The sequence below is a fragment of the Gadus macrocephalus genome, chromosome 3, assembly GCF_031168955.1.
Source record: "Gadus macrocephalus chromosome 3, ASM3116895v1".
Classification (NCBI taxonomy): Eukaryota; Metazoa; Chordata; class Actinopteri; order Gadiformes; family Gadidae; genus Gadus; species Gadus macrocephalus.
In genome coordinates, this window is record NC_082384.1 from 14,641,620 (window position 1) to 14,664,331 (window position 22,712).

General features: G+C 40.3%; 1 protein-coding gene and 2 long non-coding RNA genes across 5 annotated transcripts; 2 read left to right on the plus strand and 1 right to left on the minus strand.

The window, feature by feature from the left end:
• The first annotated feature begins 89 nt into the window (after positions 1 to 89).
• LOC132454267 (uncharacterized) lies at positions 90 to 1,558 on the plus strand. Its single transcript, XR_009524900.1, has 2 exons — positions 90 to 677; positions 1,219 to 1,558. It is a non-coding gene; the product is annotated as an uncharacterized LOC132454267 (long non-coding RNA).
• LOC132454257 (probable E3 ubiquitin-protein ligase HERC3) lies at positions 1,317 to 13,261 on the minus strand. 3 transcript variants are annotated; one of them, XM_060047512.1, is made up of 24 exons: positions 12,930 to 13,260; positions 12,625 to 12,739; positions 12,446 to 12,522; positions 12,120 to 12,344; positions 11,708 to 11,799; positions 11,395 to 11,525; positions 10,982 to 11,109; positions 9,524 to 9,591; positions 9,342 to 9,448; positions 9,175 to 9,234; positions 8,956 to 9,061; positions 8,649 to 8,829; positions 8,398 to 8,552; positions 7,828 to 7,902; positions 7,026 to 7,133; positions 6,586 to 6,675; positions 6,137 to 6,244; positions 5,648 to 5,788; positions 4,922 to 5,088; positions 4,586 to 4,655; positions 4,438 to 4,499; positions 3,428 to 3,611; positions 1,899 to 1,998; positions 1,317 to 1,746 (listed from the first exon to the last, which is right to left on the minus strand). In XM_060047512.1, the coding sequence occupies exons 1-24, from the start codon at positions 13,147 to 13,149 to the stop codon at positions 1,532 to 1,534; spliced, it is 2,985 nt and encodes a 994-aa protein (XP_059903495.1). In that variant the 5' UTR covers positions 13,150 to 13,260; the 3' UTR covers positions 1,317 to 1,531. The 3 variants fall into 3 exon arrangements, 2 of the variants coding, with proteins under 2 accessions (XP_059903495.1, XP_059903494.1); XM_060047511.1 differs by having other exon boundaries at positions 9,524 to 9,594; XR_009524899.1 differs by lacking the exon at positions 1,317 to 1,746 and having other exon boundaries at positions 3,428 to 3,630; positions 9,524 to 9,594; positions 12,930 to 13,261.
• Positions 13,262 to 18,272: 5,011 nt separating this feature from the next.
• On the plus strand, positions 18,273 to 19,794 carry LOC132454251 (uncharacterized). The gene is made up of 3 exons (XR_009524898.1): positions 18,273 to 18,366; positions 19,283 to 19,360; positions 19,510 to 19,794. It is a non-coding gene; the product is annotated as an uncharacterized LOC132454251 (long non-coding RNA).
• Positions 19,795 to 22,712: the final 2,918 nt, after the last annotated feature.

Sequence of the window (22,712 nt, forward strand, 5' to 3'; positions counted from 1 at the left end):
CAGGATTTCTTTATTCTACCTCTATCACTTAATTGTTATTGAGTAAATAAAAATAGAATAGGTTTGTTTATTTATTATTGGAAGTGCACTGTATGGACATTAAGATCTCTTTAATCAAAGCATTGTTTTACATCTCGGATTCTTTTTATAACTGAATTGATTTGTTAATTAATGTATTTTGAGCGGTAAAGTTACAGCAGAAAGCAGATGCATCTTTTTTGATGCACAGCGAAATATTGCCTTAGTTGATGTATTTTTTTATTACATGAAGATGACATGCACATTTGTATCCCTCAAATTTCCTTCGCTAGTAGAAGATCAATAAAATAAATGAACAACGTCACAGCCTCACAATAAGATGTATTTGTTACTAAATTATATTCTCCAGGAATAAACTATTGCTCCTAGACAATTTGCAACACAATCAAGAGACCAACACATACATATTATAAATACATTTAAATTAAAAACATTTATTCCAAAGAGTTAATTACTTTAAACATAGGGGCCGAAGCAGATACCAATATTAGGGAGTCAAAAATTACAGAACTTAATTTATCAACCGATATTCAAAATATAGATATATCGTTATTCTGTGTGTATATTGTGTGGGTGGAGCATCTCTATTGGATTTCAGCTCTTACCTTCCAGCAATGCTTTGGGCCTGGTGCGTTCGAGTATTCTCTGCGAACCGACTCGGATCTCGGATCTGACGCCACGCCCACACTTCAAGCGTTTTATTATTTCGCTCGGTCGTTGGAGGAAAACATGGACGCCACCCGGAAAGCTGTTGTCGCGGTAGAATTGGCAGAGGACCAGGCGATCCAATATAAGTAGGCTATTGGCCATAGTCAAGTCAAGTCAAGTTTATTTAGATAGCACAATTAAAACAACAGTAGTTGACCGAAGTGCTGTACACAAATACAATATAGTTGTGTACATAGGCAGAGATACGGACGCAGTAAGGTATTGCAGTAATACGAGTGATTGAAATTACAATTTAAGCCACCAAAGTGGTCCAAACACAATGAAAACAGTTCATACTTCAAGTCACAATGGGCGCAGCCATCTTGAATTCTGTCTCGGAATTTCGCTCGGTCACCACTGAGTTCAACCGAGATGGCGAGATCGCCGTCCGAGGAAAAGGGGCGTGTTTGTGCTTGTCGCTAGGCAACGTCCTCGGACCTCCGAGACGGATGGATATTAAAACGCACATAGCATTCAAGTTATAAGCTAAAGGTACCAATTACACCCGGAACATGATGTAAAGTTGTGTTGGGAGAGTTAACGTTGTGCTCAGTTAACGTATTAAGAGGTTCATCCAGCACAGTTTATTTACATTTATATATCAACACCATTTCACCAAGCAAATTGACATAACATTTTATAAAATATATAATTTGCCTGGCAACATTCCCTTCATCAAAAATTATTACAAGCCAACAGAAATATAATTCAACTTTCCATTTAGACTCTGTTTCATCAAAAAAAAAAAAAAAAAGATTATGGCAAACAATCTTCTGAAGCTGTTTCACATTCGTCCAAAACCATCGCAAAACTCAACCGCGTGAAGGAGTTTCTGACGAAGCGTTTGGATGTTGCTGTAGTTGGGGAGATCAAGAATCCAGAAGCAGGTCTCAGCCATTGGAAAGTACAGCTCAGGCTGTGGGTAACGCGTCAACTTGATAATTATCATGATCGATGAACTGCGAACTTTTGGAATTCGGTCTGTTCCAGTCAGGAATTCTTAAGGATGGGAAAAGGAAGTTTTACATGTCAACATCTATTGGTTGATATAAAATATCTAAGATTTTAAGTGATATAATAATGGACGCAATCAATCAAATAGCAATAATAATGTATACAAGTTATGATAAGTTGTGTTGAGTTTTATTTACTGAGGAAGTCCTTCTTCTGCTCCACGGAGAACTCGGCGAAGACACGCCAAAAGTTTTTGATGACTTCATCATTGGGTGTGCAGTACTCATATGCAGCATTCTGTAGAAAATCAAAGTCCAAAAAAAATAATAATCTGCATTCATTGATTTCTCTAAGGCTTATGATAAATATCCAAGAAATAGCTGAAAATGAACATAAAAGATGAACTTAAGGTACGAACACACCAAACGCGTACCCCGCGTATAAAATCGGCAATTTTTCCATAGGGAACCATTGGTTTACGCGCGCATGAGCTGCGTACATGCGTTACATGCGCTAAAGCAACATTTTACCCGCGTTAGCGGCGTATGAGCTGCGTACATATACGCGCGTATGCGAGGAGTTCAAAAAATTTAACTTTCAACGCTCATACGCGTGATGCTTAGCCGCGATAGCCAATCAGCGTGGAGCTTGACCCGACGTCACTGGCAGAGAGTAGTGACGCTTGCACAGAAGCATACGGCCGACATCTTTCTTTATTCTGGGTGGAAATAGTAACATAGTTACGCCATTAAATGCGTTTATGGAAACATTTTTAGCGAGAAATGTGCATTTTACTTTCGTAATGTTCGCTCGGTGAATGTGAAGGATGTTTGGTTTGATAGTTATGACGAAGAGTGAACGCTCCGTTCACTTGCATGGACAGAGTCTCTGGTTGCTAAGCAACCTCAACGTCTTGGCGGACTATTTCTCTGCTGATCAACACTACGAATGCTGGAAACACACCAGACACACCATGTGAAGTTATTTAACCAGATTATTGTTATTTATATCCGAGATTATTTAATCTAACCCGATCCAAGCTCTATCATGCACCCAAACACGGCGGCGTTTGGGTTTCCTTCCTCGGACTCCTAAATCCAGCGCGTAGCTGCGTACGCAGGACCATTTTTGACACAAAATGGTCAAGCAACATTTTAGCTGCGTTACGCGCGTAAATCTTACGCGGGTACGCGTTTGGTGTGTTCGTACCTTTAGTTTCTGCCAAGTTCAAGGCACATTTTTAAAATGATCTGGTCTCAGCAGATACCTTGACTCTGTTGTCATTATGTCATATTTGGAAGCTCAATCTGCAAACTTTTCCCAAAAATATCTCACCAGAAGTAACCATTTAAAAGGTAATTTTTTTTAATTTTCTTCTAGGGGGGCATGCCCCCGGACCCCCCTAGCGTTGCTAGGTTACCAACTCACATCACCGCTGCTACAAAAACATCTAGGGGAAACACTGCAGAACATCATGTTAAACTGTGTTGGGAGTGTTTACGTTGATGTGCTCAGTAAAAGCATTCAGAGGTTCTGAGATAATTAATAAATCGACCCCATTCCTAAAGTTTTCATATTGGTCAGCATATCGGCAAACATATTCGCCGATACTGATATATCTGAAACAGGCCGATATCAGCCGATAAAATCTGCAAACAGATATTTCTGAGGGCTCTCAAAGCTAAATTCTGCGGTGTCTTTGAAGGGTTAGCGTTGAATGTCTGACCTTTCTCAGATCGTCCCAGTTGAAGACCTCCTCTCCCTTGAGGAGCGTCATGAGTTGATCAGGGAGGAACATTCTCCACTCAGGTGAAGGGCAGCCTCTCAAGAAGCCTCTCTCGAACTCCTTGAACTGATGCTCCACCGAGCGGCTGAACACCATGTCCACTTGGAGGTCCACATATTTCTGCCTGGGTTAGAGATACGTGTCTGTGAAGCATTGTAGTCTGCTCTAAAATCTCATAGAATTACAAACACACGCACCAGCCACCACACACTCCACTGCATGCATGGCATGCATACATACCTAAACACACAGGCACGTGCCTGTTATAGGCCTGGGGAGGTCACCACTTCATCCAATGATAGGGCTAGGTGATCTCGGGTCCCAAATTATTATTTCAGTAGTTATTTCAGACTTAGTGGGTTCTTGGATGTCTCAGGCTTGCTTGTTGGGCAATGAAATGGGATGTGACAAGGCTTGGATAAATGGTTGGGGTAAATTGGTTTGACCCCCCCCTGTGACCCGGATAAGGTGGGGGGGTTCAGAATCCCGATCCATTTACCGATCGGGATTCTGACCGAGATGAGGAAGGCTTGTTTCGACATTGGCACAACCTACTGCCAGTTATAACCGGAGGACATTGGAGAACCTTTTAGAAAAACAACTTGAAACCAAAAATGCTGGACTCAGCTAATGCCTAGGGCCGCCCCTTCCTGCGACCAACACATAGCGGCATTCCCGTTGCCGATGTGGTGGGCGTCTGAGCGATCGACGCCGAGCTAGGGGGCCGCTATCGTCTTCCTTCGCTGTGTGGGTCATTTAATTGATCCCTTTGGTTGTTTCATGCAAGCAAGCCGTGTACGTTTCTGTTGTCCACTACACTGGGTCGTCAGGCTAGAGAGTGGTTCATGCCCTGACAGGCGATGAAGCCCTTGTCTTAGGAGGCTTGTGATCTCTCTGCCCAGTGTACCGTGACACTTGCAAATACATACTGTGCATACACACATACACACCTGTTGACTTTGGTCAATGGAATGGACTTTCCATTAGGTAGAAGATCCAAATCTTCTGCATCCTACAGAATTAAAGTTGGTGTCAAATTAGAGTGAGGTCTCCCTGCTAAGTGCTTTTAAACAGGGTTTACATCTCATTGGCTCTTACCCCTCCGAAATCTAAGTCTAGGTCTCTGACAGCCTCCTCTTCATCCTCGTCCAGCAGCTTGATGAAACTCCTTTTGGGAGGACGGTTTAAGTTAAGACAACCCCATCAAATTGTAATGAAACACAGGTGAATATGCCTATACAACTGGTAATTTAGCATAGTATGGAGGTTAATACAACTGGCAGTATATTATAGTAGCATAAGAAAGTTTTAGCATAGAATAGCATTACAGATAATGATATTATATAGCAACGGATAGTGTTGTATAGCATAGTATAGAGTAAACTATGGCATATTATAGCATGTCATGTAATGTGTAGCATAGAATAGAAGTACTGTGCAACAGTTGGCGACAGCTCCATGAGGTCGTCCAGGGTTGGCTTCAAGCCCAGGAGCTTCTTGAAGAGAGCCAAGGGGAAGGGGATGTTCATCAGGCACTGGTTATACAGAGCCATGCCACAGAGCGTGCCCAGTAGGAAGAACTCATCAGTCAGCTGGGCGACCTGGAGAAACCAATCAAAACGGGTATCTTTGTCAGTCACCATGGTTACTGTACAAGTTAATTTACTTTTCTCTACACACAATCCCCTATTGCACCCATAGTGGTAAACTAAATTCATTATCGCTATCTATGCTTTATGCCTTCATCATTAATCTCGATAGTAGTCTGTGCTACAGGCCAATCACATCGGTACTTGAATAGATATACAACACTGCTCATTATAACGCTGCTACACAATGATGGTAATAAAAAGGTAGCCCAAATGGGTCACGTGACAAGCCCCCCTTCCTTCCTACAACCCAAAATGTTTTGAAAAAATCCTTCTCTCTAAAGCTATTTTTCCCTTCTACTGTAGAAACCAAGTTGTGCAACATTACGGGCTCTGTGAAAGAGGACCTGCTCTTCCTATGTAGATACAGAGGGCTCATTCTGAACTATACTAAAAGAAACACAATATTTCTTATATTCATGGGATTATTCACTAATTAAAGCATACTAGTATTGTCGTCCATTTTATGCGAAGTCCGTTTCTTACTGCTACTATACTACTGTTTACGTACCTTCTTGCTGAACCAGGCCACTCCTTCCTTATTCACTTCAAGTATTTGTGGTTCTGCCTCCTTAAGTTCTTTTGCAAGGGTGTTAAAGAATTCCAATGACACACCTCCATCGTCAAGGCCATCTTCCTCCAGAAACTTCACCTGTAAACATAAGAGGTTTACCTTTTAAACAATGAGCCAAGGTATTCATATTATACCGATACCAGGTACTATCTATGATTGTTTAATAAAATAGATGCATGGCATGTTGTTTATCTTATCTTGAGAAATGGACTAGAATTTAGATATTGATTCAGAACAACTTGAGACCAATTGAATAAATACACAATAAAAAGAACGCTATGCTAAGATTATGGATAATATAACAAGAAAGAAAAAATGTCAACACACACATTTAGCTAGATTTACCCAAATGTTGGCTAGAGTTATCAGAATTGCACCAACATTAGTACCATGTACGTTAACTGGGGCAATGATTTGCTGACCAACCTTAAGTTTTAATCTTGGGTCATGGAAAGAAGTCCGCAGACATATTAAAGTGTCCTTCAGCACTGTGCCTCGGTGCACATTGAATTGAATGCGTCCTGGCTGCAAATTCTTATATTCACAGGGTGGAGGGAAAGGCAAGAGTAGGTCAAGTCAAATCCGTTTACAGTAAAGTATAGTCAAGTACAGTATAGTAGAGTAAAGTATAGTATCCTCAAGTAAAGTGTAGCATAGCAGGTAGAATATGACTACATGAATATCACTGTATGGCATTGTATGGTAGAACATTGTATAGCATAATGTAGCATAAATCTTAATTAACCTTACAGTGTCAATTTGGCTCTTAACACCGCAGAAATCAACACATTGTGTGGTAGATGTGGAACAATAATCGTATTGGCTCTATGAACTCGATTTATTGACAATATCCTTTTCAATAAATATAATCTCACCGTGGCATTGATCAGATGATACATCCACAGCTTCAGCTTGCATTCTACGGGTAGAATGCAAGGGTACTTCACCAGAGACAACAAGATTCTCTATAGATAGAATAACAATTTAGAGGTTATATCTTGATGCATACAAGACAACATTTGAGCAATCTCTTCACACATACTTGGCGCAGCTAGTTCTGGCAGGACACTACTCAAGCGCGCCAATCTGATTGTACGCTGATTGGCGGTCAATTTAAGACCTTCCATCCCAACCAAATGGGGGATTATATATTGCTCCCTGTTTTCAAATGTCGGCATGCTGTTGGTATTCTGTATCTGACAACTGTATGTCCTGCTTTAAATCCTACAGCAGGGAGCACCAGGTAAGAGTGGAACCAAGCCATCTACATGAATGACTCCTGACAGAACAGGAGGTAATGTCTCCAACCACGTACAAAATAATAATTGGTGTTGTTTATTATCCTTAGTCCATCGTTGTCCACCTCCACATGGTAGATTAATCGCTGCTCCCTCTCTGCTTTCAAGGAACACAGTTCTACAAACTAAGGAGAAGAGAAAAATATTGTTAGATGCAGCGATATCTATTTCTATCATTAATTACCGAAAATATAAATATTTCATTACTTTTTTAAGTAACTTAGTTATTTGAGGTCACTATTATCAACCTAGTATGTTATAGAGCTGAATATAAGAGCACTGGGATATTTAACTATACACTCTTTACAGGTGTTGGTAATAATCTGTAATAACATTAGTGATCAATTGACTGTTAACTCATCGGAATCACATAGGTCACACAGGATTCTTATTTCACTGATTGTACAATAAATAGAAACATACAGATAAATGTTGAAGATACAAATGAGCTGGTCCGCATTAATGTTTAGACCTAAACAAAGCACCAAATAGTAGTTGTGCAGGAAACTTTTATGGTATTGCTGGATAAAGTTCTTCCAGTTGCATATTATGTTGGTGGAGCCAAATATTTAATCAATAAACTATAAAATCATGATCTGTTGGAGCTTATTAATGTTAATTAATAAGTGGACCTTTAGGGTTGTATAAAAGCTTTATGATTATCATCGGCACTCAGCCTTTGGCCTTGTATTTATGACCAAATCACTACCATGCTAACAGCAATACCTTTGCTTGATATTGCTTAAAGAGAGAGAGCTTCATATAAAAAATAAAAAAAATCGCAAGAGGTGCCTAATTATTATTTTGTTAAATACTCACCGTCTCAATAGTATTTATGACTGTCGTCACATGGAAAACACTATCTGCGAGGCACCGTGAACCTTTACTGCTGGCCTGCAGTCAGGACAACATTATTATTCAGTTATCCAGCCCCACACTTAAATCTACAACTTCAACTAAAACAACTTAGATTGAATTCAGATACATGTCATTACAGGGGAATCATCACATTTGTCTATTTTTCTAAAATAAATGGGTACTGATTCATACGTGTGAATAGAAAAATTACATTTAATTCAACATCGAGGCCCAACAAAATAGTTGGCCTATTGACCAAATTGGAACAATATAGAATGAAAATCCTGCTGAAAATAGAATGAAAAGACGGTTTTCATGTTTAGTGCTCTTATACAAGAAAATATCTAAGTGTGATGGTTACCCTTTGAGGAGCAGCTAGGGGGGTTTAGGAATCTTGTCCTAGATTAGGCTGCAGATGTGGTTGACCTTTCGAACCTTAGGAGTCGAACACAACTTGCCACTAAGCTTATCCTTCCACTTGACTTGAATTTTGTCATCAGACATCCTCCACCATTTACAGTAAACACTCACAGAATGAAGCCTTTGCAAAACCCCTGCTGTCTTCATAAAGAGGTTGGTTCTCTCTCTGTTTTCCACATCTAAGGAGGAGAGGTGCTTCCTGGACACGTTGCAGAAGGTCTCCACTGCGGATCGGTAGAAGGCAGGTGTCCTGGACCACAGTCCAACTGCATCAATCACAGACACACAGCGGACGTTTAACAGCTTTGGAAAACACAATGCAGTGCATTTGTTGTTCTTAATCAGTTGTTTTTGTCTATTACCAAGGACTGCCAGTCTGTCTGGGTGCAGAGAGAGCAAGGCATCAGCCACCCCCATAGAGAGCTGTTGGAGCTGCGGTACCTGCAGTAGCCCCACCAGCAGGTAGTAAACCCTCAGGCCTTCAAACCCGACCGGCTGCCCAGTCAACGAGGGCAGGAGACAGTCTCGGACGACGGTCTCCACCTATAGCATCGTTCAGGACAAAGTCATTTACAGCGTTGTCAGTGTTTGACTCTGAACACGGGATGATACACTTTATTTTATAAAGGTGGAGAGAGAGGCTGGTATCTTCACTAGATGTTGTTGTACCTCCTGTAGCACTTTAGCTTTTGTCGCTAGCTTGGCCAAAGCTGTGCTGAGAAGAACCAAGTCCAAGCCAGAGCACGTGGCTGAGGTCTGGTAGTGCTTGTCAACGCTATTTGATAAAGTTGACAATAAAATACAATTCCTATGTTATATATCATTGAACGATCAACTTGAAATTATATTTATGAAAGGAATTAAATCAAAAGATTTAAAATGCGTTACCTTCTGTCAAGAAAGCTGGCGTTCAAGGAAGACGGGGAGGAGAATATATCCTTGATCTTTCTAGAAATTAATAAAAACTTCAGCAAAGGGCATATTAAATATATTAATCTAAACAAGTTTACGTTCATATCAGATATCATAGTGTGATTGAAAGATATGGAGCTTACTTTCGGATTTGCTGCCATAATTTTGGTTTTTGACACTTTGAAAGCCAAAAATCAATGGTGTCCATATCCAGAGCTGTAACAATCCCCGGAAGATCCTTCTCAGGTTCCTGGAAGACATCCCCAAGATAACTAACCAAGCATGTGGAATGTCTCCAAACTAATTAATACAAAAAGTCACCTACCTGACTGAGAGAACAAAGGGCCAAAGATTGGTTTCCTCCAGCAAATATTTGCTTTATACTCCAGTCATCTTCTTCATGAAAAAGAACGACAACATACATGTATATGTAAATATATATATATACATGTAATAAAATAAAGAAGTCATAAAGTTGAATAAGATGATTATGAAAACATTATGAAAAATTGTTCCTAACGTCTAACTACTACTACTAAAGTGTGCTGGCTGTGTGCCGTGAGTAGGGGTGTAACGGTACACAAAAGTATGGAAGTAAATCTGTGCCATCGGATTTTGAAAATAAAAAGCCATTGAATTCTAAGCACTGAATATTTATGCATTGAAATAACGTATCTCGATTTTTGGCCTTTGAATTTAACTCAATAAATCATATCAGCTTTATTTTTCAATGTTCAAAAATTCAAAATCAAATATTCAACGTAAAGTCCCCAAATTCAGCATGCCAAATTCAGCTGCAAAATTCAATGTCTGAAAATTCAGTGTTAACATCCGGGAACCCAAGGAAGAGCAATCAAACCTAGATGCTAGATCGCGGTCAAGCAAGGAGCGTGGGAATAAGATCGTCACTCGCTGGTTCTTTCTTTCTTGATACAAACGATAATCCTAAACAGAATTTTACACACAGCCTAAAATAGGAAATGCTCAAAGGTAAATCAACGTCATTAAACACTGACTGTAGCTTTTGATAACCATGTAGTCAATCTTCATTTTCCCAAGATTGACTAAAACAAGCGCTGTTTGCTAGAGGTCGGCAATACCCGCCGTCACGCAATGACGTCTGTTAGGAAGAGTGGAGTCAAATTCATTTTAAACAGTGCTGTCTTTTCCTATGTTCGAAAGGAAGCACTTTTTCATCTCTCCTTGACCCGATGACGTTTTCCACAAAGGTTAAGGAAAGGAGGCATAACGGTGAGGAGATTTGAATGTCCGTAGAGGCCCATGGAGTCGGATTATGGAGTCGGATACTTTGGCTAAACGGTCAGGGGGAACTCCGACTTCAAGTCATCGCAAAACAAGCCTTTACGTTCGCCATATTAACGCTATGTACGCCACATTTACGAACGGCGGTCCAACTCTGTAACCACTACGAAGTGCCTGTACCGTGACGGTTCGGTACAAGTACGCGTAGCGTTACACCCGGCCCGCGAGTGGCTGGGTCTTTGGGAGTGTCGGTAGGCCTAATAAGAGAAGTTAATAATAAGTAAATACACAAAGAGAGGTATGGGCTGTCTAGCAGACAATATATGATAGGATTTGATTTTATTGATAACATTATTAAAATCGCTATTTTACATGATGTGTCCAGGTAAGTTTAAGATACAAGCTAGTTGAAATGTTTCACAGTGTGACTGTAACCCCAGAACCAAGGTAAAGAAAACATGAAAACGCTTCCTGAAGCTCCTTTACCCTCAACTTAACCCTGAACTGAGAGACTTCCTACCATGAGGCAGCAGAACAGGCAGAGGCACCAAACAGTCTGTGGTGAGCCTGTTTCCAAGCTGGCCTTCTTCTCCACGACCAAATGAATAGATCTTCTTTGTTGGGCCTACTAATGCCATGGTGTGGTTGCTGCAGAAAATAAATAGTAAATATATCAATGTTAAATAGATTATAATTAAATATGCGGAGGATTCATATATACATAGATTCAGTCGAATAGTACACTGGCTGTAATCTTTATCTTCTAGGCAAAAAGTACTGGGTTCGATCCCCAACGTCCACAACCTCAGCCCTAGGCATTCTTGAGCAAGATGGCCACTCTCTACCTGCTCCTTAATGACTTAAGTCGCTGTAGGTCACTTTGGATTGAAGCGTCTCCTAGTGAACAGTAGTGAAAAGATGAAGACAGAGTACCTGCCACAGGAGACCTGGGTGACCGCTGCGCCCCAGAGTTCAGCCACCACACGAGGGGTCAGCTCATTCAGCAGAGAGTTGTGTCCCAGCTGCCCACAGCCACCGCTGCCAAAGGTCAACACCACACCTCCCTAAAGGAACACACAAGGAAATCCACACTCTGACTTTTTTATCTTTAGGGTTATTTTTGTATTGAGTTCACTAAAGTGACTATGGAAATTAGATGTAATTGAGATTACATTGATTGAGTGTTTTCTTTAGACATGGCTAAATGCAGTCATTGAGGACGAGAAGAATATTTGAATATGGCTACCTTTGTCAGAACAGCAGTGTGTCTTTCACCACAAGAAATGGAAACAGTCTTCTTAAGGTTGAGACGCTCAACTGTCACTGGAGTAGATCTGTCTGAAGACATGAATTGAAATACAAATTCACACATTCAAAAGATCTTCCAAGTTTAGTTCACATAATCTCCAGGATAACAGTATGTGACCAGATGAAGTGTAAGAGAAATAAATAACATTAAGATATAAACTGTGTAATGTCTAGGCTGAATTGGGATTAAAGGCCAATCATTGTGTTACCAAGTGAGCAGATCAACACCTGATCGGCTCTCAGGAAACAAGCAACTCATGGTCCTATCATCCTCAGCCTTATCATGAAACTAAATAGTTTATTTAGTCAGAATCTCCTGACTGAAGAGAACATTCCTACAGGCCTTATACCTGTCGTGTCTCCAAGACCCAGTTGCCCGGCGTCATTCTGCCCCCAGCCGAATACGGTTCCAGAGACAGACAAGGCCAGAGTGTGGGCTCCCCCAGCGGTGACCTGGACTAGGGGTACTCCTGACAGGGCTGCCACTGGTGTAGGGGACGGGACGACAGAGGTCTCTTGGAGGGTGAGACCCAGTTGCCCCCGAGTGTTGCTGCCCCAAGACAATGCTTGTCCATCTGAAAGCAATATAGGCAACAGTATCATGAAAAATAGATTCCATTGTTGTATGCCTAACAATAGTAGGCTAAATCCAGTAGGATATAGACCTATAGCCTACCTTCAGTTAAAATGATGGAATGTTGGTCTCCACATGCGACCTGAATGATCCTTTTTTTAATGACGTTTTTGAGCGATCTAAATCACAGTGAAACAAGGAAACATAGTTGTTGAATAGTTTTAAAACGCGGTAGACAAACCTTTCCCATATTATGACAACAATGACGACTAACACATCACCTTGGAATGGCAGATGCACTGAGTTCCACACAGAGGACAGAGCCATCCCGGGACAGCAGGAGAAGACTAGAGTCCCCTGAACTTGAAGCTACAACGTGTTTGCACTTGACACTCGCTAGAAAAAAAGAAATATAGTCAGGAGCAGGGACATGTCCAGGAAAACAGTTGTGCTGTTTATGCAAATTGTTGTATAGTCCTAGTTGTTTGTGGACGGATTGTTAAATGCAATAGGGGTATTTCTCATAACGCTGTACAATTTTTGTCACTTATATCCAGATAGACAACTTTGTGCTAAAATTACTCACTGGTTTCACCGAATGTCCCATTTCCATCTTGGTCCCTTTGCCGCCGAAGAAAGTATGAAGATCCATCACTTTTGGTAAACGTTACCGTTGAATTAGTGGCAGAGAAACTCGTTATTATCGGTTTGGTCGATGGTACGAACTGAAAGTCTTTCTCCGAGTCTCGGTTTTCTGCCAAATCATTCGGCCTCGCTAAATTAATTTCTCCCCATGAAAACATCATTGCTTTCTAGATGTTTCCACCATGACAGCGACCTAAAATGTAAACGCCCAGCTCAACTCACAATAACCAAGCTCAACTCAAAGCGTCCCAGCAGGAATCGAAACTGAAACTGAATATTATCTTTTTTTCTGAATTGAAACTCTAGAATGACGACACATCCGCATGCTGCCCTTACAAAGCTGTATAAAAACTAAAATATATTAAAATACAATTTGTGTTTGCGATATAATTTGTGTTAGTGTTGCTTTTGATGAATGGCTCAACAATAAGAGAGTGAAAGGCTTATCCCCATTCTGCGACCCACCGAAAAGTGTGACCCCAGGGGGCGCTGTTGCATATTTTCTGCAGTATGCACGAGTTTGAAGCGTAAACGGGCATCACAAAAACATACATAAAGGTGCTTAATAAATACATTTCATTGAGTTGATTAGCACTCTACAGACCCATACAATGGATAGGGCGTTTAGTACGGTCCTTCACCGTTGCTTCTTTACCCATAAAAAGAAAGTCAGTGTTAAATTACGCTGATATATTTACCTTTGAGCATTTCCTATTATAGGCTACTGTGTAAAATCCCCTATCGCACGTTGGATTTGCAACTCGCGATTGCGCAGTGCAAAACGACATTTAAAAGAAATTGCAATTTCCAGTGTGCTGGGAACCAGCAGCCAAGAGCTTCCATGGAAACTTTCTACCCATGTTAAATAGATTTAGTTGGCAGTTCCTTTTCTGCCCATTTTTTAAAACTTGTGGAAGCACTTTGCAGTAGGCCTACTGGGAGACACCATTTCTAACGGCAATGGAGCTAGATTCTAAAAAATATCAAAAGATGCCCAAAGCAAATACCTTTAACCCATAGTTGTGTTTTATCAAATTAAAAAAATTCAGAGTTTCATTGACCACAAATTGAGCAGAAATATTTTGCATACAAATCTTTAAATAATTTAACCACATTAAGAAAAATACATTTGTTAATTTTTTTTTATTAGTGAAGCCACAAGTTTTGCACAAGGACAACCTAACAAGAGTGAAAAGTTTGGGTTAGGTGACCTATAGTTCAAAGATGTCCCTGGTCAGGTAGACTAAATAAAAGTGTATTCCCAATTGCTCCAGGACATTTGTGTAATTTACTTGTGAGCTCTCCCTCAAGCCTAGAGAGACATCAGTGTTGAACCACCAACTGAAAGAGAGTATTTTCCATTAGTATGCGTGACAACATTTCATGGCTATTAATTTAGTTCATTATATTTAGCTGATTTGAATAGACTTTTCTAGCAGGTGAGGCTGTCAAAGAACTAAATATGGAGCAAATACAAAAAGTAAATTTGCAGCATGACCAAATTATACATAAAGTATAGGAACTGTTCTAGCAGATATGTTTTAGAAGTCTCTTTTGATAGGCAGGGAATAATTGTCTTTGTCACCCTGTAGTCATGCCATCAAATCTGTTGGGCAAAGTACCGCTACTGATTAATCCAGTAGACTCACCAGTCAAGTCCCCCTAGTTAGAAAATGGAAGAAACCCAGTTAGTCATGTTAATTATTCTGTCGTTACAAATGAAGACTAATACTTTCCACATATTGCGATCCAAGTTACTGGCTGCAGTCTTGGATTTTATAGTTCTATATGAATAGATTCAATTTACTAAACTATTAATCATGCTTCAGAAGAATTAACCTTTCTTGGATGGCAGATCTACCACAAGCCTCCATTGCCATAACCTCCAGATGGCTAACGACCTACGGCAACTCCTCGACTACTGCAAGACAACAAATTGGCTCTTGCACACCAGACACGCATTTTGCTTTTTTTCAAGCATCTTAAAATGCCCAAATCATCGCTCCAATACACAAGTCAGCTAATGGTCTACAAGGAAATGCTGAAGCTAGTGCTAGTGATGGCGATAGAAATTGACAAGCTTGCGTGTACAAATATGCAACTAGAATTGCAAGGTTCACAGCCCAGTTGCATAAGTGGTCAAAACCGTTGGATTGTAAGCAAGGGTAAAAAAAAAAAAAAAAACTTCCCACAAACTAGTCAACATGCTCAATTGAAAGCCTGTACAAAACAACCCTGGAATAGTCAAATGCAGCTTTACTGCGGATGAATCAAGCCAAATTGCATAAACATCCAATGGTAAACGGTATACAAATGCAATCAAGGTTGCACTCACACTAGGCCATCTGGCCGTGGCCGTCGCAACCTTGGCCTGGCCACGGTAGGCTCTTGTACATACGCCATCACGTCGGTAGCATCCAAACAATTCTACCAAACCTTAACCAACTAGTGAAAAATGGAACAAAACTTTAGCACACACCCAGTGACTAATCACCTTGTCCAGGGGTGTTCCAACGTGGTTTACCAGAGGGCCTTGTGGACTTAAAGTAAGCCACACATTTGACAGAGACGGCACGGAATTACGTTAAACTAAGCTAATCTACAGGCAGTGGTGGGTAGTAACGCATTACAAGTAACGCAAATGAGTAAAAAAGTACATTTTTCGGCTGACGAGTACTTTTCACGTTCCTTTTTTAAGTCTGTAATTTTACTCTTACTCGAGTAAATATTTGATTTAGAATTCTACTCTTTACTCAATTACATTTTCCATTGTGCTTTCATTAAAATTAGTATTTTTATTAAAACATTATCTTTGTTGACTGTAATACAAGCGTACACGTTAGCGACGCGCTTTCCCTAGGTTGCAACGTGAGTCGACCGTTACGTTGGGACTGAGGACTAGAAACGCATGGATGCAGACGCGCAGGAAGATATTTTCGCCAGGGGGTGCGGAGTTACGGTCCACGTAGGCTATAGTTTATATAATTCTAAAGAAACTATGTTACACTGTATTCTGCAGACCACTCACAAACTTGTTCGTCATTGTCGTGTCTGGCTCTGTGAGTGTGCGTGGGCTGGATCAATCTGATTGCCCAATCAGCCAACCAAGTCAGTCTTGTTTGTGTTTAATTGGTTGTGTCCCTACAAAGCTCTTGCCTTTTGTCACATGCAGAGCTTAATGCAATTGCTTTTGTTGTACAACTTGTGAAGAAATGTTTTAGGAGTGCATCGCTTTCTCTCCCTCACTCACGCATTCTAACCAGCCGCGTGCCGTCCATATGGGCAGGTGGGGCGGCGAACTCCCTGCAAAAGCATGCTCCCAAAAAAAATAGTTCCTCAGTAAATCATTGCTCCAAGTTTATTGTTAATAATGTGATTGTCACATTAACCATCTATAGTTTCTGTAGGCTTTCCGACGATTTTTGGTCTGTTGATATCAAATTGATGGTGGTGATTCTAGTTGAGTTTAACGTGTCATGCAATGTGGGGCGGCGGAGCTCAACGACCGCGTCCCTCCGTATGTTTCTCGCATAACCCTGCAGGCTGCAATAAGAATTGCAATCAGCGCCATTAGACGCCCATATGGTCGTAAAGTAGTCTGCCCCATGGTCATATTCTAGGACTGTTGTTTAAAATCGAATTACTCCGCCTGTATCTTTCGGCATTGAAGACTATTTATTTATTTCAACAGGTATTCAAATTGCATACCTGATTTCATACCTGATTTAAACAGCTGTTATTGAGAAATATCTGATTTCAAAAGTGTTGTTATTGAGAGATTTGCACACATCGTCGGGCCAAGTTCCAAATCGAAGGTCTGCTTGATTGATGACTTGTATTTCTACTTTTCATGTATTTGCAATGCACTCGCTAAGCCTGTTAAAATAAAATATGGAAGAAATAACTTCCCTATAAGGGACATCATATGACGAGTGTTGCGGATGTCACTTCAAAAGCGTGCAGTAACATTAGGCTATTAGTTTATTTCTTACTCACAATTAGTTTAGTTAACATGTTTTAATGTAGCTCAAAATATATATGTAAAAAATATATATAAATTGTGGGTGTGGTCATACGCAGTAGTTTCTGCCACACCGAAATGAAGGGGCACCGCACGCTACTGATTCTAACACGTTATGTATTTTTCACTGATCCAAGCACTCCAATACAAAAATGTAAAGTAACTTGTAATTTGAGTAACTTTAAAACAAAGTACTTTTTTACTCTTACTCAAGTAGGTTTTCAAATTGGAATATTTACTTTTACTCAAGTAGATTTTGAAGGAGGTAATTTTACTTTTACTTGAGTATAGATTTTCAGTACTCTACCCACCACTGTCTACAGGTTACTAGTGCTAGTACAATTACATGAGCATTTTGCACAATATTTGTACTCCAATGCTACGTAAGGGCAACTGTAACAAATCCTGACCAAGACCAAAAGATGGCTCTGGAAGCCACTACGGCCCACGCAGCAGATTACTGCGTGGACCGTGGTGGCTTCGAGATCAACCCTTCGGTGGACCATTCATACACATGTATTCCGAGGATGTTTTGAAGACACTGGAGTCCCATGGCACTAGATTCCTTTGAAGAATAAGTTGGTATGGGGGGGCCCAAAGGGGGCCCCCCCATAGATCTTGTCAGTCATCTAACACCTGTTAAGAAAAACACACACACATCACAAGATACAAATCAGCAAAGCTAGGTTAACAAACAGGGGCGACATGCATGTCAAGGTGCAAAGAGCAGGGATACTGATGGCTTGTGTCTGAGGAGACAGCCCAAAAACGTCAACAAATAAAGGAAAATAACTTTTACTCACTGCGGTGGTCTGTTTCGAAGTGCCATGTTGGTAGCAATATTTGTCTGGGCTGTTCAGTCAAATGCCCACAAAAACAAACACGCAACAACGCATGCTTTCAGTTTGTATAAAGTGACAATAGTGATCTGCAATCTAGATCGAAAACTTTCAACCCTCACTAACCTCAACCTCGATTGACACAGGCCGATGCGAAAAGTAAACCAAACCCATTGTAATCAGCTTTAATAAAGGGGTTCGTGACAGGTGATCTCAATTAAGAGCTAATCAGAAAGAACACGGCCATGAGTGAGACGTTCTTCTTCTTCTATTTGGTTTTATTGGCGGTTGGCAAACAAACATGTGCATTACCGCCACCTACTGGTTTCTTTATGCATCTTTATTTACTATTGTAACCCTGAGTCAGAGCTATAGAGAGAGAGAGAGTTGCGACACTTCCATTGGACTCCGTTGTAGCGCCTACTTCCGGGGTATGGAGCCTCGAATAGTTCCAAACAACCATTTTACGGCGGAGGAGACCGTTCATTTCCATTGCTGGCCGCCGAGTAACTTCTGAGGTAAATTGATTAAATAGCTACCTCTTTTGAATTGTCAACTGTCTATATTGTATCAGAGGCCCTTTATGATGCATATACTGATCTTTATTTGTAAATGCACAGCGTAATTATATATATATTTATCTTGGTAGACGACCGATTGCTGGCTAGTTTGTTAGCTCGATTTCACCATCTTGTGAAGTTATCTCCGGGGGTAAATTGATTAAATAGCTACCTCTTTTGAATTGTCAACTGTCTATATTGTATCAGGACCTTTATGATGCATATATTGATATTTATTTGTATATGCACAGCGTAATTATATATATTTTTATCTTGGTAGACGACCGATTGCCTGCTAGTTTGTTAGCTCGACTTCACCACCTGTGAAGGTATCTCCGGGGGTACATTGATTAAATAGCTACCTCTTTTGAATTGTCAACTGTCTATATTGTATCAGGACCTTTTATGATGCATCTATTGATATTTATTTGTATATGGACAGCGTAATTATATATATTTTTATCTTGGTAGACGACCGATTGCCTGCTAGTTTGTTAGCTCGACTTCACCATCTCTGAAGGTATCTCCAGGGGTAAATTGATTAAATAGCTACCTCCTTTGAATTGTCAACTGTCTATATTGTATCAGGACCTTTTATGATGCATATACTGATATTTATTTGTATATGCACAACGTAATTATATATATTTATATCTTGGTAGACGACCGATTGCCTGCTAGTTTGTTAGCTCGACTGCACAATGTGATGGTATCTACACCAACAATTACAAAGTTCAGTACTAGTGAATCTAACTTTTATTTAGTTAGTTATTTATGTTGAATTACTAGGATAATTTAGGTTGATTTAAGGACGGGTTTTATGATGCGATAGCTAGTAGAAATAACAGTGTTTGTTTAATTATATCCTGGAAAGGGTGATGTTCAGCACATGAAGCCCTACAGATGCCGCCGATTCAACAATGCTGATTATGATGGGCGGTCAATTTAACCTGTATGGCTTTTTCGTTTTAACTTCTTGTTGACTGAATTGTTTCTCTTTCTTAGTGCCAAATTGATTATCTTTCTTAGTGCCAAATTGATTCTTTTTTGTTTTGCAATAGCCCTCTCTGCTCTCCTTCTCATTAATTTTTCCTTTTCTAGTTGCCTTATTAGGTCCTCCACAGTCGCCCCATCAGTCCCTGGCAGTCTGGTCCCTGGAGCAGCTGGCCCTGGCAAAAGTTATTCCTTCACTGTTGACCCCTGACTGACTGGCCCTCGGCACACAAATCCCTGGATCACCTGCCCCTGGATCACCTGCCCCTGGATCACCTGCCCCTGGATCACCTGCCCCTGGATCACCTGCCCCTGGATCACCTGCCCCTGGATCACCTGCCCCTGGCAATGTAACCTCTTGATTGCTCTCTCCGTCTCCTGTGATGTCCTTTTCAATGCTCTTGAAAAAAATAATTACAAGGTAATGTTGCTGTTATATGTATTTTGCCTTTGCATTTGCAACTACTGTCATCTCCAATGTAATAAAATGAATTAAAGCAAAACATTTCTGTAATGTGAATTAAATCATCTGCCACAATCAGAAACCAATACAATTTATGAATGGATCTACCGGCAATTGTTAATTGGGTAGAAATGTGTCGATTATCTACATTGTGTGCAAATCCTCAGAGAATCCCTGCCTTCTGGTTGTTTTTTAAACTGAATGTACAAATATGAATTATGTAATCTCATTAGGAGTGTAGTCTATCCTTGAATTACATGAAATGGGGAATATTGTTAGCTGCATGGATCATACCGAAGTTTAATTTGGTGCAATATGTGTGGTCCGTTGCACTTGGTTCCGGAGGCACCCTCACAGAAGGGGGTTTCCTCTTCGGTTTAGGGTGATGGATGAAAACTGTTGGGCCTGCATCGGGCCTCAACTTCAACATCCTATCTACTTTTGTGGCTTTGAATCTGTCATTTTTTCAAAGTGTAGGCTTGTAAGATCAGTTTCCATTGCACTTCAAATATCATTGGAAAGTCATAATTCTCTACACTTAGAATTATTATGCCCTTTGAAATGCTAGCAAGTGATCTGAACATTACGTTACATCGTTTTTGACTGTTGCTGACTGTCAATAAGTTTTGACGGCTGACCGTTGTCATCCATTTCTCCCTGCGCTCTTGGTCCTTGGGGAAGCCGTACATGTGATAACCCTTCTCGGACAGATTGGGGCATCCAAATGCTGCACAGCCAACCATGGTATGACCATTTATCTATAAAATGTTAGTTGTAACCAATGAACCATGACACCATTGAAGATCACAGAGCGGGTAACAACTGTTCCTCAACCACTTATGCCCCGACTTTTGAGAATAGGTTAGAGGTCAGAGTTCATGACCAAACGAGGATCCTCCCTCCTAAACCCATTTTGAATTTGCTCAGGGCTATTCTAAGTATTGTAACGGCATAAAGTATAGTATATTTGCAACGTTAATGGTTTGCCCTAAGTATATAGTGTTCCCTGCTGTGTCCATTGTTGAATCTGTTCACACAATCGCAATCACTTGTTCTTGTCACACTAATTGTTTAATAAAAAAAATTACAATTTCATTCATCCAAGCGTAATGAGTTGTTATTCTTTAATATATTTGATATTTTGTGTGGCTTATATCTTTAAATGATCATGGTAGAACATCTTGAATACTTTGATTTCAACACAGATGTAAGGTAAAAGTTAAGGTTAGGCCAGTATGCTAACACGAATGTGAAGCTTTCCCTCCAAAACTTAAAAACGTATCTAAGTAATAGTACTTATAGATAGCTTTCAGTTGCCCCCCTACCGCTCTAAATGTAAAACTGACATTTACAAATATGCAATAACAGTCAGACAAATACTTGTATGTGATTTTTTCATGCATATTTACCATTTAATATTGAAATCTCTGCTGTCGTCCCATAGAATAACATTGAAATCGCGGCGTGTTTGGAACTATTGAGGCTTACATGAACCACGTGACCACCCTGTCGGCGAGATCATAGCGTGTCGCAACTCTCTCTCTCTATTGAGTTACCCGGATTTCATATTTTCTTTATCAAATTTGTTTCTTTTAAATATCCAAATACGTGCCGATAGCATCTATCTCCTGACATTTTCCTTAATATATTCTCTAACTCATATCTTTCTTTAATTTCTGCCAAATTATCCTGCATTTGTCGTCTCTCTACTTCATACTTTCTACAAATGTTCATTGCATGCTCTAGTTTCCTGCTCCTCACAATGATCACACCTCCCTGTGTCATGTTTTCCAACCATAAACAACGATGCATTTAGCCCTGTAGCCTATGTCCAAATCTTAACCGTGATATTACGGTTTCTTCCCTTCTGCTCCTTCCTGTTCCCCTGGCCTCTCCTACGAGTGAGACGTTCAAAACGAGGACGAGGATTTAACGGAATTGTTACCATTCAAATTCAAATTTCTTTATTATTGGACAGGGTATGATATCAATGATTTGGGCTTTGAGTAGGCCTATATTTCTTAAATATATTTCTTAAAATTGTTCAACCCATTCGCCTTTTGAATATGAAATCTATAATCTCAGCCTCTCTATAATTTGCCCAACACATATTTTATTGTTCAAATAAAATCCCATCCTTATTTTGCCATTCATATTGAATCTTTACTGTCTTTCATTGTACAACACAATCATCTACTAATTATTCATAACGCTCTTCCATCTCCTTGGCTGCATTAAGACGAGGCTCGGGTCAGAGCAAAGATCGGGATCCACACATGATAAGGGATAAAGTTATTTATTAGAATAAAGTAAGTATCATGAAATCTGTAAAGGGATTAGTGTAGCGTATGGAAGATTAGAAAATGTGCGATTATATGGTTTGGACAGAAAACCAGTACCAAAATCACAAGGACCGACCGAGCCAGAACGGAGGAAACTTACCCAGACAGACAAAACAAATACTGGGAACAAAAAACCATCTTTACCATGTTGGAAATACCCAAACAAAATGCAACAAACCAAACCTGAACAGCAAACCAACATATGTGACCAACCAACTGAACTACTGACCAAACACACAATTCTTTCGACTAGCCTATGTATATGGGCAGTGGAAAGTGTGCTGTGGGGATGTTGAATAGTGTTAACATAAAACAAAACATGGAACCAATCCAAAGGTCCAAAACCTTAAGGAACCACCCTAAACAGAACCCAAGCCCACCTGCCTCTGTGGAAAGAGAGAGAGACTGGCTAAAGCCTGCGTGGCAGACCTGCACAGGTGCACCTCATCAGCTGACAAGCCTCTCAACCCCGCCCACTGGCTACCTGTAGCAGGTAGGCAAACACA